This window comes from Haliotis asinina, chromosome 14 (genome assembly GCF_037392515.1).
Source record: "Haliotis asinina isolate JCU_RB_2024 chromosome 14, JCU_Hal_asi_v2, whole genome shotgun sequence".
Lineage (NCBI taxonomy): Eukaryota > Metazoa > Mollusca > Gastropoda > Lepetellida > Haliotidae > Haliotis > Haliotis asinina.
Genome location: NC_090293.1, coordinates 17953944 through 17968119, shown reverse-complemented (window position 1 = coordinate 17968119; position 14176 = coordinate 17953944). Strand labels below are relative to the sequence as shown.

The following is a 14176-nucleotide window of genomic DNA, read 5'->3' as shown; positions in this document are numbered from 1 at the left end:
GAGAATAGGGTACAGAGTTAATATTTATATGTACAGGTAAAACAATAACAAAGTAACAAGTGGAATGAATTAACGAAAGCTGGAAGCCAGTATAAACAAGCACTGATAGGAAGCCGACAGTTATGATAACAGTGATGGAAGCCAATGGTAAGTTGATATCCGTAGAAATCTTCATTCTTAAGAGTACCAGTGTTTTTAATACACAGGTCACTGGCCAGTGTGCAGATTTTCAATCCTCATGACCAAAACTAGAAGGAATTATTTACCTTTCATTAATGGAGTGGACAGTCGATGGTATTCTTCTATTGGATTGTTTGTATCATCAGTACTATAGTGAATTATATGGTGAAGCAATGGTTGTATGACACTGCAGCGCTTCGAGAATGATTGGCAAGACAAGAAATTAAGGATTGTCCAGACCTGCTATATATTATTTTTCCTTTGGGATATATATTTTTAATGAGATAAATATATTTCAGGAGTCATATTCTTTCCTATGATATAAACGACTGGTGACAGAAGGACGGTTATCGTTGTGGAGATGTGAATATCCTCTCAATCGTTACTCAAAGCGCCGGGAAGTTCGCTCAATTGCAGAACGCCGGAACAGATAATCTTGGTTTTCTTTTCCTGGGCAAACAAATAAGCCAACGTAAAGATATTTGTAATCAAAGTAATGATTTAAGAAGCAAAAGTTGCAGATAACAATTCTAAATCTAGAACTAAAGGCTTGATTTCCAAGAGCAGATCATTGCCGCAACGCGCAAGGTAGGCATGGATCCTTCTTATCAGCATTAAACCCCATCACGACGTTCATTATCGGTGTAAAGAAATATCGTAAATCTGAACCAGAAATGTTTTTGTTCAGTGCAAAACTACATGCCTTCACAAACCATGTGAATATTTTTTAAAATATTTTTATATTTGCCCCGTTTTGAGCTTCGGGTTACAAATAGTTGAACAAAATCAGCTGGATCTTTTTCAAAACGACGTAAATTCTGACAAGAGATCATGAACCTAGAACGTCTCTGATTAGACTTCAGAACCCCCAGATCCCTTCCCCGCCGAGACCTACGTCATGCTTACTTCGTTCCAAACTCCCATGAGGGATGCCTACAATATCAGCTACACGACGTCCATAAATATAGTATGTGTTTTATCCGTTTTCTTTGGGGTGGCATTATCACGAGGGCATACATTCCTAAAGGAAAATCGAGATAGGAAAGATTTAACTACTGCATGTCGGAATGAAAATTCCGGAGAGGAAAATCACAGAAATAAATATTGTCAGCCTTATAAGACGTTGACATTCATAACGAGCACTTACAAACCTCTAGTGACGTCACCGTATTGTCCTTTCTTTTTCGTAATTCCTAGGACAATTATCTAAATAATGTCCCGCTGACCCGAGCATTATCTTAATGATGCCCCTCTATCCCGGGCATTATATCAGTAACGTTCGTTTGCTCCCGAACTTTGAATTATAATTGTTTTGAAGATTGATACAACTGTGTCTCGCCATCTCTGAATATGATTGTAAAATATGACATTTGTTTGAGAACTTCCAACATTTATCGTGTCGACACCCAGTTTCGAACCCGCATTCCTTCAATAACTAGCCTGGTGGTTTTATCCACTAGACCTTCCACGAATCTGTGAGAAAAATGAGGTTGTTTCTCGGTATGAACCTTGTGTTTCTTGCTAGACGGGTAGTGTGTGCGGAACACGTGCATTGAGCGTGCAAGTCGAGTCTTCAGGTGCCAGTCCCATCTCAGTTGATTTTCATCAGTGAATACCACTCATCTGAAATTTATCTTCGGTCGGTTTAAAAGCTGGATATAGCATGACCAGTTGGGCATTACTGAAAAGTAGGCCCTCTTCACTTGGGAAATGCCCGCGGGAAGCGGGCCTACGTGTCAGTAATGCCCTTGGGTCATGTTATATCGTAAACATATAAATCAGTGACGTCACCCTATTGTTGTCGCTAGGCAATATTTCTTGTCATAACCCGATGCCCGTCGATGAGGTGGCATTACTTTAGTATCGCCCCTGTGCCCTGGGACATTACTTCAGTGTCGTCCCTCTGCCCAAAACATTAAATTATTACTTGTTTTGAAGATTGATTGCTTGACTTTGTCTTACCATCTCTGATTATCGCAAAAAATGACATTATTGACAATTTCCAACATGTATATGCCAACACCATGTCTCAAACCCTCATCCCTTGTCTTACTAACTTGGTGGTTTTATCCACTAGGCTACGAAGGGTCGCTGTGAAGAATAATATTGTTTCTCGGTATGAACTGTGTATTTCTCACAAGACGGTAGCGCGTGCAGAGCACGTGCATTGCGCATGCAAGGCGAGGCGTTGACTGCCAGTCTCATCCCAGTTGATTTTCGTTAGTTAGTACCAAATATTGAATATATATCTAAAGTATATATCTTCGGTCGGTTTATAAGTTGGATATACACGACCCGTGGGCATTACGAAAATGTAAGGATGTTTACCTACGAGAAATTCCTTCATGAATACATCCCTTCGGTCATGCTCCCTGCTACACATATTGACCGTTTCGGAGCTAATTTCACCACGTTCACGGGAGTATTTCTTTTACCTTGGTTACTGGAGCATTACCTTTGTTAGATGTGTAATAAAATGACCAGTGTGGTTTTACTCCCCTTATTGTAAATAATATTCCAGCAATATCACGACAGGGTCTCCAAATATTGCTTTAACCATCGAACCTGGGCCTTCGGCGTGATGAGCGAACGCTTTAACCAATAGGCTACCCCATCGCTCCAAGATAAATGACATACGGTTTAATGTCGTCGTGTTCGGCCGTTTATCTCTAAAGAGACGTGGAAACATGTGTTTGTTCCTGCTTGCTCTAGTCCGCAGTTAATGCCAATCCGAAACACAAACAAGTCGCCTACGATGAGATACCTTAGTATTGACAGCCCTAGCTACAGAAAGAGACTGTATTGAATTCCCTGGGCAGACTATGTATTGCAGACAGCGCCATTGGTTGTGGAGAAATTGGACATAGAGTGTGTTTCCACGATAGCACGCCAGAGATACCTTCGTCCGGATTCAGACCGCAAGGCAATGGCATATTTTAAGGCCGCTTCATGTCTTGAAACAGCATTTACTGCGTGCTCGTGTGTTCAGGTCTTCATCCAATGGATGTTCTTGGTACACCCTGTACGTGTTCAGATTGCCATGTTGTGGGTGTTCTTAGAATACCCTGCATGTGTTCAGACCGTTATGAGTGTGCTCAGATGTAGTGGATGTTCTGGGAACACCCTGTATGTGTTCAGATTGCCATGTAGTGGATATTCTGGGGACACACAGTATGTGTTCAGAATATCATGGGGTGGATGTTCTTGGCACACCCTGTATGTGTTCAGGTTGTTGTGTGTTGATCTGGGAACACCCTATGTGTGTTCAAATTGTCATGTAGTATGTAGTGGTTGTTCTGGGAACACCCTGTACCTGTTCAGATTGTCATGTAGTGGAAGTTCTGGGGAGTCCCTGTACATTCAGATTCTCATGTGGTGGGTGTTCTTGGGACATTCTATATGTGTAGCAGATCATCACTTACTGAGTGTTCTGGCAACACCTAGCATGTGTATAGTAGAGGCAAAAATCCTGTATGTGAACACACAAGAAAACAGTGCTGAGATTCCATGATATAGGTTCAAATCCAATAATAAATCTATATATGGCATGATTTGTTCCATGAATTTTTCTGAATTAGGCGCTTAAACTGACAGCTGTTTTCTTTACAAGAACCCCATTTACCATACTCTGATGGACTCTGAGTTAGTCTGTCTAGAACTATACTTTTTTCCTTCCACCAAGCCCATTCTGTTATCAAAATCCAAAATTCAGTCTAAATTCTCCTCAGGTTCACATTCCAAATCTCCCACCTCTGTGAAGTTTGTGTTTAAGACATACAATAGTCTAACTCATATAAATCAGTGACATTCCAGCTATATGATGAACATATCAGGCATGTGCAACTGGGTTACTATGACAACCAAATCTATTTTCAGGAAAGGCCTGGGGTCCTGAGGCCCTATTCAGTCCTCTCTGTGACAACTAGGACAATTTCATGGGCAACTGAAATGTTTGCAGTGAAGCAGTGAAAATAATAAGTGAGTGAGATTAGTTTTACGCCGCACTCAGCAATATTCCAGCTACATGACAGAGGTCTGTAAATAATCGACCAGACAATCCAGTGATCAACAGCATGAGCATCGTTCTGCATAACTGGTAACCGATGACATGTGTCAACCAAGTCAGCGAGTCTGACCACCCAATCCCATTAGTCACCTCTTATAACAGGCATTGTCACCTTTTATGGCAAGCAAGGGTTGCGCAAGGCCTATTCTACCCCGGACCTTCACAGGTCTGAAACAAAATAAACACAAAACATCAAAATCACAATTTCTATGTTTAATGGCACTGAGGTATGAGTTTCACAAAGAGGCACATCATCATCTGATCTGTTCACAAATAGCACCAACAACATACCCTGTTTAGAAATATTTACCCAAACAGGTATAGATATCATGAGGATGAGACCTATGAAAATCAGAAATCAGTCCGTATTTATTCCATAAATTTACCATGTTAGTAGAATATAGGCATTTTCACAAAAAATGATAAAGGTTATGCGTAAGATTTAGTGCAAAAGAAGATCAATGGAAAAAATACTATGGCAATCCAGAGTCGAAATCCCTGAAGAAGGGGATGTAACTCATGACTTACACAAGAAATGAGTTAACTACTAAAATAATCTTGAATTACTGAGTACGAGATTCTTGTGGACCATATCATCTCTTTCACAACATGAATTGTTATAACTATGATTACTATTGATATGATAATTCATTATGCCTACACACTGAACATTATTCATGTTTGAGATTTAGCACAATGAAGATAATAATTCATAGATTTATCATTATCATGGCACCACAAAACAGCACACATGTTGAATACTGCACTTCAAAGGTCATAATTTAATACAGTCTTGATTCAGGACAGCATGCATCCACACTCACACAAAACAAGAGCTATCAGAATCCGAACAGGAATACAATGAGTCACTCTCATCAAATTCACTCCTATCATGATATGATACCTCTCTGCAGTGTTAACACTTTGAGCCACCTCCAAAGGAGATCACATGTAAACTATTCAAACAAGCATCTCTTTTTTCTGTGTCTCAAAAATGAATATAATCTTAAACTCCTGGCCAAAAAACAAAAACCTTGGCTGTTATTTTGTGGATATTATATGTGGCCAATTCTTTCCAAGCATTTATTCATGACATTTATGGTTGTGAGGTCGGTTGACTTGAGTGTTGTGTGACATCAGCATTATTTCCGCTATACAGCAATAAGTATTCATAGTCAAAGAGGATGTACTATCAAGAAGTATGAAGTAATTATGCTTTCTTTCCTTTGCTAAGATCAAGATTTCCATTTTAAGGTGGTTAAGAAATGAAGTTAAATGTTTTCACATGCAGCTATTGACAACCCATGATTTCTTCCTTTAGATGGATGGTCAGTATGCTCAGGGTTCCCCAATGCAGGCTGTGATGGGCTTCCAGCAGATTCAGAGAGAGGTATCACATCTTAATAAATGATATGATTGTAAACAAAGTGTACAGAATGGCGAAAGTATTTATCGAATCACTATGATCACACATAAAATAAACAATCCCTGGTGCACACAGTTGTCCTATGACTTCAAATATAACACAATGAAAACTGAGAATACAATGAAAACAAAATACTAATATTGCACGAAAATAAAATAGCATTATCAGTGTGAAAATGTCAGTGTTTGTATTACGGCAATGTGTACAAACAAACAGCTGATACAATAGTATCTCACTGATGAAACACTGACATTCAGACTAAATTACATGTAGTCATAGTTTTTAAATGTTTTATGACCTGTTGGTTTAGTAAACACCTATATATGTTTAATATTAGACACTTATTACTTGAAACACTTTGTTTCCTTATTTCTCCAGTCCACTGATAACTACTGATGTATGAGGCATTTCATGGGCAGTGACCAAATATTCAATAACTATACATCAAGCAACTAATCTACACTTTCAAAAACAACCACAAATACCAGCTTTGTGGAAAATAACTTATCAAACAACATGTATAAAAACATATTTGTACATAAATATACTTCATAAATATTTTCTTAAATATCGGTCATGATTATGAAAATCTTTCAAATGACATATCAATATAACATTTGCTCAGGCACTTAAATGACATCATAGAAACGGTGCCATGTGCTCGTTGTTAGTGCTATGCTCAGTATTAGATGAAATGGGACATACAGTTCCATAAAAGACTATTATACTCTAGAAGATGCATGAATTTATGCTTGTTGGCTGAATGCCACTAATACTGGTTTTATTGTACTTCCCCACAAATACTATTCTGCAGTAATAAATAGATACAGTATGCAGGCACAGTATAATTTTTCAGAACCAACTAGACCTTGATTTATCCTCATAATTGATTTCTAGGGCTGCTTTAAGTCAGTTTGTGTGCTTTACAATTGGCATAAACAACTGCTTTGGGGAACGGGGACCACGTCCAATAAAATGTTCAAGAGTTATAACCATGGTTCCCTTCGGATCTGTGATTAATATAAATGGTTTTGTGGACCATGGACCCATTCAATTGTCATCTATTATAACATTACAAAACTATATATCTTTACATTTTACTGTTAAAGGCTCTCCCAAGACTATATTCATAACAAGTTATCAATCTTGTCAAGTTAGGTAGGTAGGTTGTCAACTGACACCTCCCGCGTACCTTAATAACAGCATACTTTAACTATGCAGTCAGTCTAGGTTGGTCTGAGGTTTCTTCTCTGTCCCATCATAAGCTCCTCGTCATCCTCATCTGGTTCCTCCACCACATGGCAGTTTCCCATACTTGCATAGCACTGCTTAATGGCCTCCTGACAGTCATTGTAGTCCTTCCACGGACGAAACAAGAGGGTGTCTATCAGCTTGAGATGGTCAACAAGGAACGGTAATGCTGCATCCCTCTCCTCGCCCTTCAGCACCTTGTCCATGCTGCCCTGGAAGAACTGCTCAGACTTTGACAGATGGAGCAGGTCTGGGGTGATGTCCACCACCTCTCTGCAGTCAGAGCATATAGCTCGAGTTGTGTGGTTGTCTGGTGGGATTCGGACTCTGCCAATCTTGCATTTCTTACACTTCAATACTGGATCTTCTCTTCTGATTTTGTTATACATTGGCCAGTTTTTTATACAGGCAAAGCAGTTGCAGCTGAAGAAATATTGTGCAGCTAGCTTCTCTTGACGCATCTGCTTACTTGTGACTGGATACAGGACCCCATAATTGTCAAATATTTCTTCCCCTTTGGATATGTTTCGTATTGCCCGTACAACACATTGGTTTCCATATGAATGTCTGACAACTGACGGATCACAAGAGTGGTTGATCAAGCTTAATGTTGAATAGACAGCTGACCCAATTTCAACTGGCTCTGACATTTCAACACTGTACGTTTTGTATAGAAGCTCGGACACTTCATGAGCATTGCATGGAAGCATCTGGGTATGTCTAAGGATGTGCCCACCAACATAAACCTTCTCCTCATCAACATCACTATCTTCATCACTTTCTACAGCAGCAAAGAATTCTGACTTCTCAATACATTTCAGCAAGAACACAGTACCAAGAGCTCTTCTGAACAAATCAGGACATGACCTGTCATCGGTGTGGTTCACCAGATTATACACTGAATGATAATCATCTGAGTCATACACACCATTCTCATTGCAGCCAAGGAGAAGAGGATCGCTTGTCTTCTCATCGGTTTTCTTCTGGTACTCTCGTAGGAACTTCTGTCCAACCTTCAACACCATTCTCAAGGCCAGGTGTGCCATACCAAGCTCAGATCTCTGGATAAGGTCATGATATTTGCACTCTGCATAGTGGTAGGACTTCATCGCTGTATCCAGACACTCTTCACAACAAAAGACCACCCCACTGCACTGGTCACAAGGCAATGGACAATATACTTTGTTGCAGCAGTGATGGCAATGAGTCAGGTTGTACTCTCTGAGGGTGACTGATGTGAATGGTTTCTCCACTATCAAAACTTCCCCTACTTCTATGTCTCTGGTTGCATACAGACCTCTTCCATGACCATCTGAAGATTTCATGACAAGTGAATTTACCATACATGGGATGTGGGAACTTCGACTTTCTTTTAACTCTGGAATCTGAGTATGGTTGTGGTTGTAATCACGAACATTCTTAAATTTTCCACCCGGAACAATTTTGTTACATTTTTCCAACTGCTTCATCAAATCTGACTTCAACGTGGTGACTTTCTTTTGATCTAGTTGGGTCTTGTCCAGAACATTGAGAGAATCGTTGAATGCACAGATGGCCTCTTCTTTCAACCGTAGTGCATAGCAAGCTTTTCCTCTCCGTTCATACAACTTATACTGCAGATGGTCTGGATAACTATGCTTGAAAGCTTGTCTGATATCTTGCAAACAGAGGACATAGTTGTGCAAATGATACAACACAGCAGATCTGTTGCCCAATGCAAGCGCTAGTTCAGTGCTTCCTTTCGAAGGGGCATTAATAATACAATCAGAATACAGCTTGAGAGCAGCATCATAGTCCTTCTTCTGGAAAGCTAAGTTTCCTTGGATTCTCAGATCCTTTGCTTCATCTTCATTCTTAGCCTTGTAAGTCTCCTTCACATTCAGAACCTCATGGACATCTTCAATATTGTACAAACATGCAACCCTGTCTTCATCTGTCTTACAATTTTTAAAACTATCCAGGATTTTATCAAGCTGGCCTTTCCGACTTAGTCTTTCACGCACAGTCTTCACCCATGTTGTTAAAGTAGGGGCCATAAGAGATGAGGAGAAAGTGGAGTATGTTGGCTTGGGCTTTTTCTTCTCTTGTGGATTTTCAGATGGTGCAGTTTCAGGTTCTTTAGTCTCAGCCACTGCTTGTTTAGCATCAGAGATATTAGATGCTTGGCCTTTAAACTCAGCAACCTCAGGTGCCTTCTGACCAGAATTGTCCAGAGGCTGTTGTTGCTCTTCACTTTTTGCCTCCTCTGTCACTGGGTTCTTCAATGCAGGAGTACTCTCTGCTGCTGGCTCAGATGGCTTCTCCTGGGAAGATGTTACCAGAACCTCATCCTTCTGTTTCTCTTTTCCGCTTGACTCAAGGGTTGGTGACACTTGGTTTGATGCTTCTGTTGACTCTTTGGATGATACTTGGTCTGGTGCTTTGGCTGAAGATTTATCTTGACCTTTACTGCTTGATTCTGGAGATGATACTTGGTCAGATGCTTTAGCTGAAGACTTCCCTTGGCCTTTACTGCTGAGTTCCGGGGGTGATACTTGTTCAGATGCTTTAGCTGAAGACTTCCCTTGGCCTTTACTGCTGAGTTCCGGGGGTGATACTTGTTCAGATGCTTTAGCTGAAGACTTCCCTTGGCCTTTACTGCTGAGTTCCGGGGGTGATACTTGTTCAGATGCTTTAGCTGAAGACTTCCCTTGGCCTTTACTGCTGAGTTCCGGGGGTGATACTTGTTCAGATGCTTTAGCTGAAGACTTCCCTTGGCCTTTACTGCTGAGTTCCGGGGGTGATACTTGTTCAGATGCTTTAGCTGAAGACTTCCCTTGGCCTTTACTGCTGAGTTCCGGGGGTGATACTTGTTCAGATGCTTTAGCTGAAGACTTCCCTTGGCCTTTACTGCTGAGTTCCGGGGGTGATACTTGGTCAAGTGTTTCTGTTGACGATGTCTCTTGACCCTTACTGTTTGACTTTGGAGGTGATTTTGGATCAGGTGCTTTAGCTGAAGACTTCCCTTGGCCTTTACTGCTGAGTTCCGGGGGTGATACTTGGTCAAGTGTTTCTGTTGACGATGTCTCTTGACCCTTACTGTTTGACTTTGGAGGTGATTTTGGATCAGGTGCTTTAGCTGAAGACTTCCCTTGGCCTTTACTGCTGAGTTCCGGGGGTGATACTTGGTCAAGTGTTTCTGTTGACGATGTCTCTTGACCCTTACTGTTTGACTTTGGAGGTGATTTTGGATCAGGTGCTTTAGCTGAAGACTTCCCTTGGCCTTTACTGCTGAGTTCCGGGGGTGATACTTGGTCAAGTGTTTCTGTTGACGATGTCTCTTGACCCTTACTGTTTGACTTTGGAGGTGATTTTGGATCAGGTGCTTTAGCTGAAGACTTCCCTTGGCCTTTACTGCTGAGTTCCGGGGGTGATACTTGGTCAAGTGTTTCTGTTGACGATGTCTCTTGACCCTTACTGTTTGACTTTGGAGGTGATTTTGGATCAGGTGCTTTAGCTGAAGATTTCTCTTTTCCTTTCTTTTCTATAGTATCTTTCACTTTAGAGGAAGATGCAACATTTGATGCCTGGGATTGTGAATTGACTTCTTTTACTTTGGGAGTAGGCTTGTCATTTGAAGGAGGACTTTTTGGCTTGCTTTCAACAGCATCTTTGCTTTTGGACGTAGGTTTATCTGTTCCAGCAGCTTTTGATTGTTGTGGTGTACGCTTGGAACTCTTGGAATTAGTACCATTACCTCTTAAAGAAGTTTTATCAGTTTCTAGTGATGATTTGGGCTTATCTTTGCTGCTGGCTGCATCTTTTCCTTTGGAAGAAGCCTTTTCAGCATCCGAACCTTTCGTTTGTTGCTGCTTACCCTTGCTTCCACTAGTAGAATCTGTCAAACCATTTGCTGGTTGTGAGTTCGTCTTGGTTCCATCAGCTACTTTATCCCTTGAAACAGAGGCTCCTCCAGATTCACATTTGGCTCCAGAAGGAGCCTTATCTGCTGGTGGAGTGGCTTTAGTGGCTTCAACTTTTGAATCTTTTCCAGCCTTGCCATCTCTTCCTTTTGAAGTGTTAGTTTCAGCAGGCATACTCTTGGGTTGCTGTGGTTTAGATTTGGAATCTTTTGCAGTGTCCTCTTCTCTTTTGGCATCAGGACCAGTGGACTTCTGGGTAGGTGAAGATTCTGCAACACCAGCTGCTGCTCCATTTCTACCTGCAGTATCTGGCTTTCCTTTGCAATCCTGAGGTCCTGCTGGCTTAGACTGAGACTTCTTTCCTGATTTTCCATTTTTATCTCCACCAGGTTGTCCTGAACCACTGCCATTTGGTGCAGTTGTAGAAGCTGTCTGTTTTGCTGCTGCTGTGGCTTCTGCTGCTTTCTTTGCCTCCTCCTCCTCCAAGTCAATTACTATAACCATCTTAGCAGCTGGAATATCTCCAAGCCTGTTCCTGAACCCAACAGAAGAAAGTAACTGTTAACTGATATAAATAATATCACACTGAATTGAACAAAATTGTTTTAAAAAAAATTAAGCCATAAAATAATAAGTTTGACAATAATATTTGCTAGTCTGCAGAAGCAAAAGAACATCCATTTTTCATATGACTTAAGCTGACCAATCATGGCATAACAGATGAGCATGGTAACGTATGCCAGCTACTCCAAACCAATACTAGTTATTAGGGGTGGGTAATGCAGAGAATTTTCATAATGTGATATGCTGTGATGCAAAAGCGTATGTTGCGATATGTATTGTAATATAGCGGCGTCCATATGTTTACGGAAGTGACGTCAAGAACCACGCTCACTCAGACATGGGTAGGCAGAAAGCTACAATGGCTGATGATAACAGTGGGAACCGGTGTAGCGTGAAAGGCAAACAATGGTCGGATTATGTACTTAACATGCCCGTTGAGGCACGCGAACGACACGAGAGGAAACTGAAGTATCGATTGGGCACTTGCACCTTGCCTGACCTGTATTGTTTGCGAAATGGCTGGGTGGATGATCCGACAATGTGGCCAGGGATAACTTTCACGGATATTTATTTCTATCTGATAGACGCCCCAGGTCAGCTCACCCACGAATCTATCAGAGCCTTCAAGTCACTGAAAGCATATGAATATGTGGAAAGTGGACACGTTTTTCAATACAGTACCACAATGTCGATGACAAATCACCTCTGTATTTGATGCATATCTGCTAGGAGAAAATTATGTTTGTGAGATGACTGTTCAAGTTACACGCTGGATTGTTAGGAATAAATATGTTGCTGATGTTTACCACAAGTGTTTCTCTAAAGTTTTGAAACGGGAGCACGACAATTGCCACCCGAACAAATGCCACCAGGTGGGAATTGTCCAAGACCCTTTTGCAACCACCCTGTTGATGAGATTAGCCTAGATCAAAACTGCTTTTGTATGTGTTTTTTATAAGTAGGAATTAATGTGATGACATGGTAACTCAATGCCATTTAAAGATTTAGCTTATATCAAAGCTACATCTTTATGTGTTTTCATAAGTAGGAAAAGCTGTGATGAAATGGTCACTCAATGTCAGACTTTGGAACTGTAGAAGCATGTGTTATTATAGTTGACAAGGGAGGCTTGGAGTGGTGTTTATGACTAATGAAAGATTAGTCACCTTTCCTGATTATGTCATTGACTATGTGACAATATGTAAGTTAGGAAACAGGATGTGAGGGATTATTTGTATTGTATTGTTTGAAAGAAATGCGAGACAAACACTGAGTTTTTGCAATACATTCTTGCTCTAAAAGACGAAGACTTGCAGTATTGGGCCAGAGTGAAGTATGAAATCTGGATATTGCGAATATGATACCTTCCACAGATGTTTTAGAAAAATAAAGGTTGTGTACTTGTCTCATTATACAACACACCAGAGTTGTTACGTATCAAAAGTCGACGATCAAATGTATGCAGCTTGTGTGGTTCTCTCGTGTTTATGTTTACCCTCTGCCTACTGGAAGTACTCGGTCGCGTCACGTGATCAAAACACTGACGTCACCGTGGTCTGTCCTATACTGCATGAAGCATTTTTAAACAAAAAAATTCCTTACAATCCAGTTAATTATTACAGTGCAAAAACACAAAAAATCACTATGCTTGATTAATCTATACGGACAACTTTTAATCATGGCAAAATAAAAATGTAAAGAACATTATACTATGGATACAAGAGCAGTAGCCCATTTTAAATTAAGAAAATGGCTTATAATCCTGAAATGGGCCATAATCAAGTTCTCTTTCCCAATCCCTGACAAATGCTTTGATCTATGAAAACATTTACCATGGTTACCGTAAACTGAATGCTACCAGTCTGAACTTTCAAACCCATTTTGAACTTCCATGGATACATATTGGATGCACATTCACCTGATTTAGTATTTGGTTTCAGCTATTGTACAATGGCAGAAACAAATCTTAGACAAAGTTAAAATATTTACTGCTATATGCAGCACTAATTTCTATGCTGGCCATTTGCATCCAGTGCCTACAAATTCAGTCATCTTTTCTTCTTATATATCCATCACACGAGTAGGTAGAGCATAGCAAAATTCTGCATAAACACAAAAAAGCCATATGAAAAGACCCCATATTAACATCAACAATAACATTGCCATCAGTTAATTTCGCGAATGTTCTATAAGTCTTACACATCTACACCTGCGTGGTGGCATAATTGCCATAAATTCAAACAAATGGTCAAGATTCTCCATAGCCTACCACGAAGAATAATTGGTTTACAAATAATTGGTAAACAATTGACCGAAAATCGCCGACAGAGCCGATGCTTGTGAAATATCCAACGGTTGCGAAGGGTGTGGGGAATTGATATGCTGTCTATGGCAGAACGAATACGGTCTGAAATTCCATGCACTGGAAATCTACTATGTTACCAAAACTAAGTCAAATGGCACTAAAGTTTAGAGTATCCAACGTTGGTGTAACTACAGTATTTCCGGTACATATCGTTGAAGATAAACTTACTTACTTGTAATTTCGACGGAATACTGCTCAAAGTGAAGAATGCAGCGTCGGTGATGATCTGCCACAGGACCAGCGTGCAAGGAGCGTTAAGAACACATGTCTGTAACCTGATGCCTGCTCTATTTTGGGCATCGGCTGCTACAGGTAGATTTCTGAGAGCTATTACCGTAACAACTCCATAAAGGTATTACATTCAAAATTGTCATATTATTATTTTTTTAGTACGTTGTAAGCCATGAATTAAAATCTATAGT

General features: G+C 40.4%; 2 protein-coding genes across 2 annotated transcripts in view; one reads left to right on the top strand and one right to left on the bottom strand.

The window, feature by feature from the left end:
- Window positions 1-14176, top strand: part of LOC137260980 (MOB kinase activator 3B-like) — a 357679-nt gene that overhangs the window by 146216 nt on the left and 197287 nt on the right. The gene's annotated exons all lie outside the window — the stretch shown is intronic.
- LOC137261236 (dentin sialophosphoprotein-like) lies at window positions 6819-14086 on the bottom strand. Its single transcript, XM_067798948.1, has 2 exons — window positions 13927-14086; window positions 6819-11360 (listed from the first exon to the last, which is right to left on the bottom strand). Exon 2 carries the CDS (start codon window positions 11327-11329, stop codon window positions 6899-6901), a length of 4431 nt encoding a protein of 1476 aa, XP_067655049.1. The 5' UTR covers window positions 11330-11360; window positions 13927-14086; the 3' UTR covers window positions 6819-6898.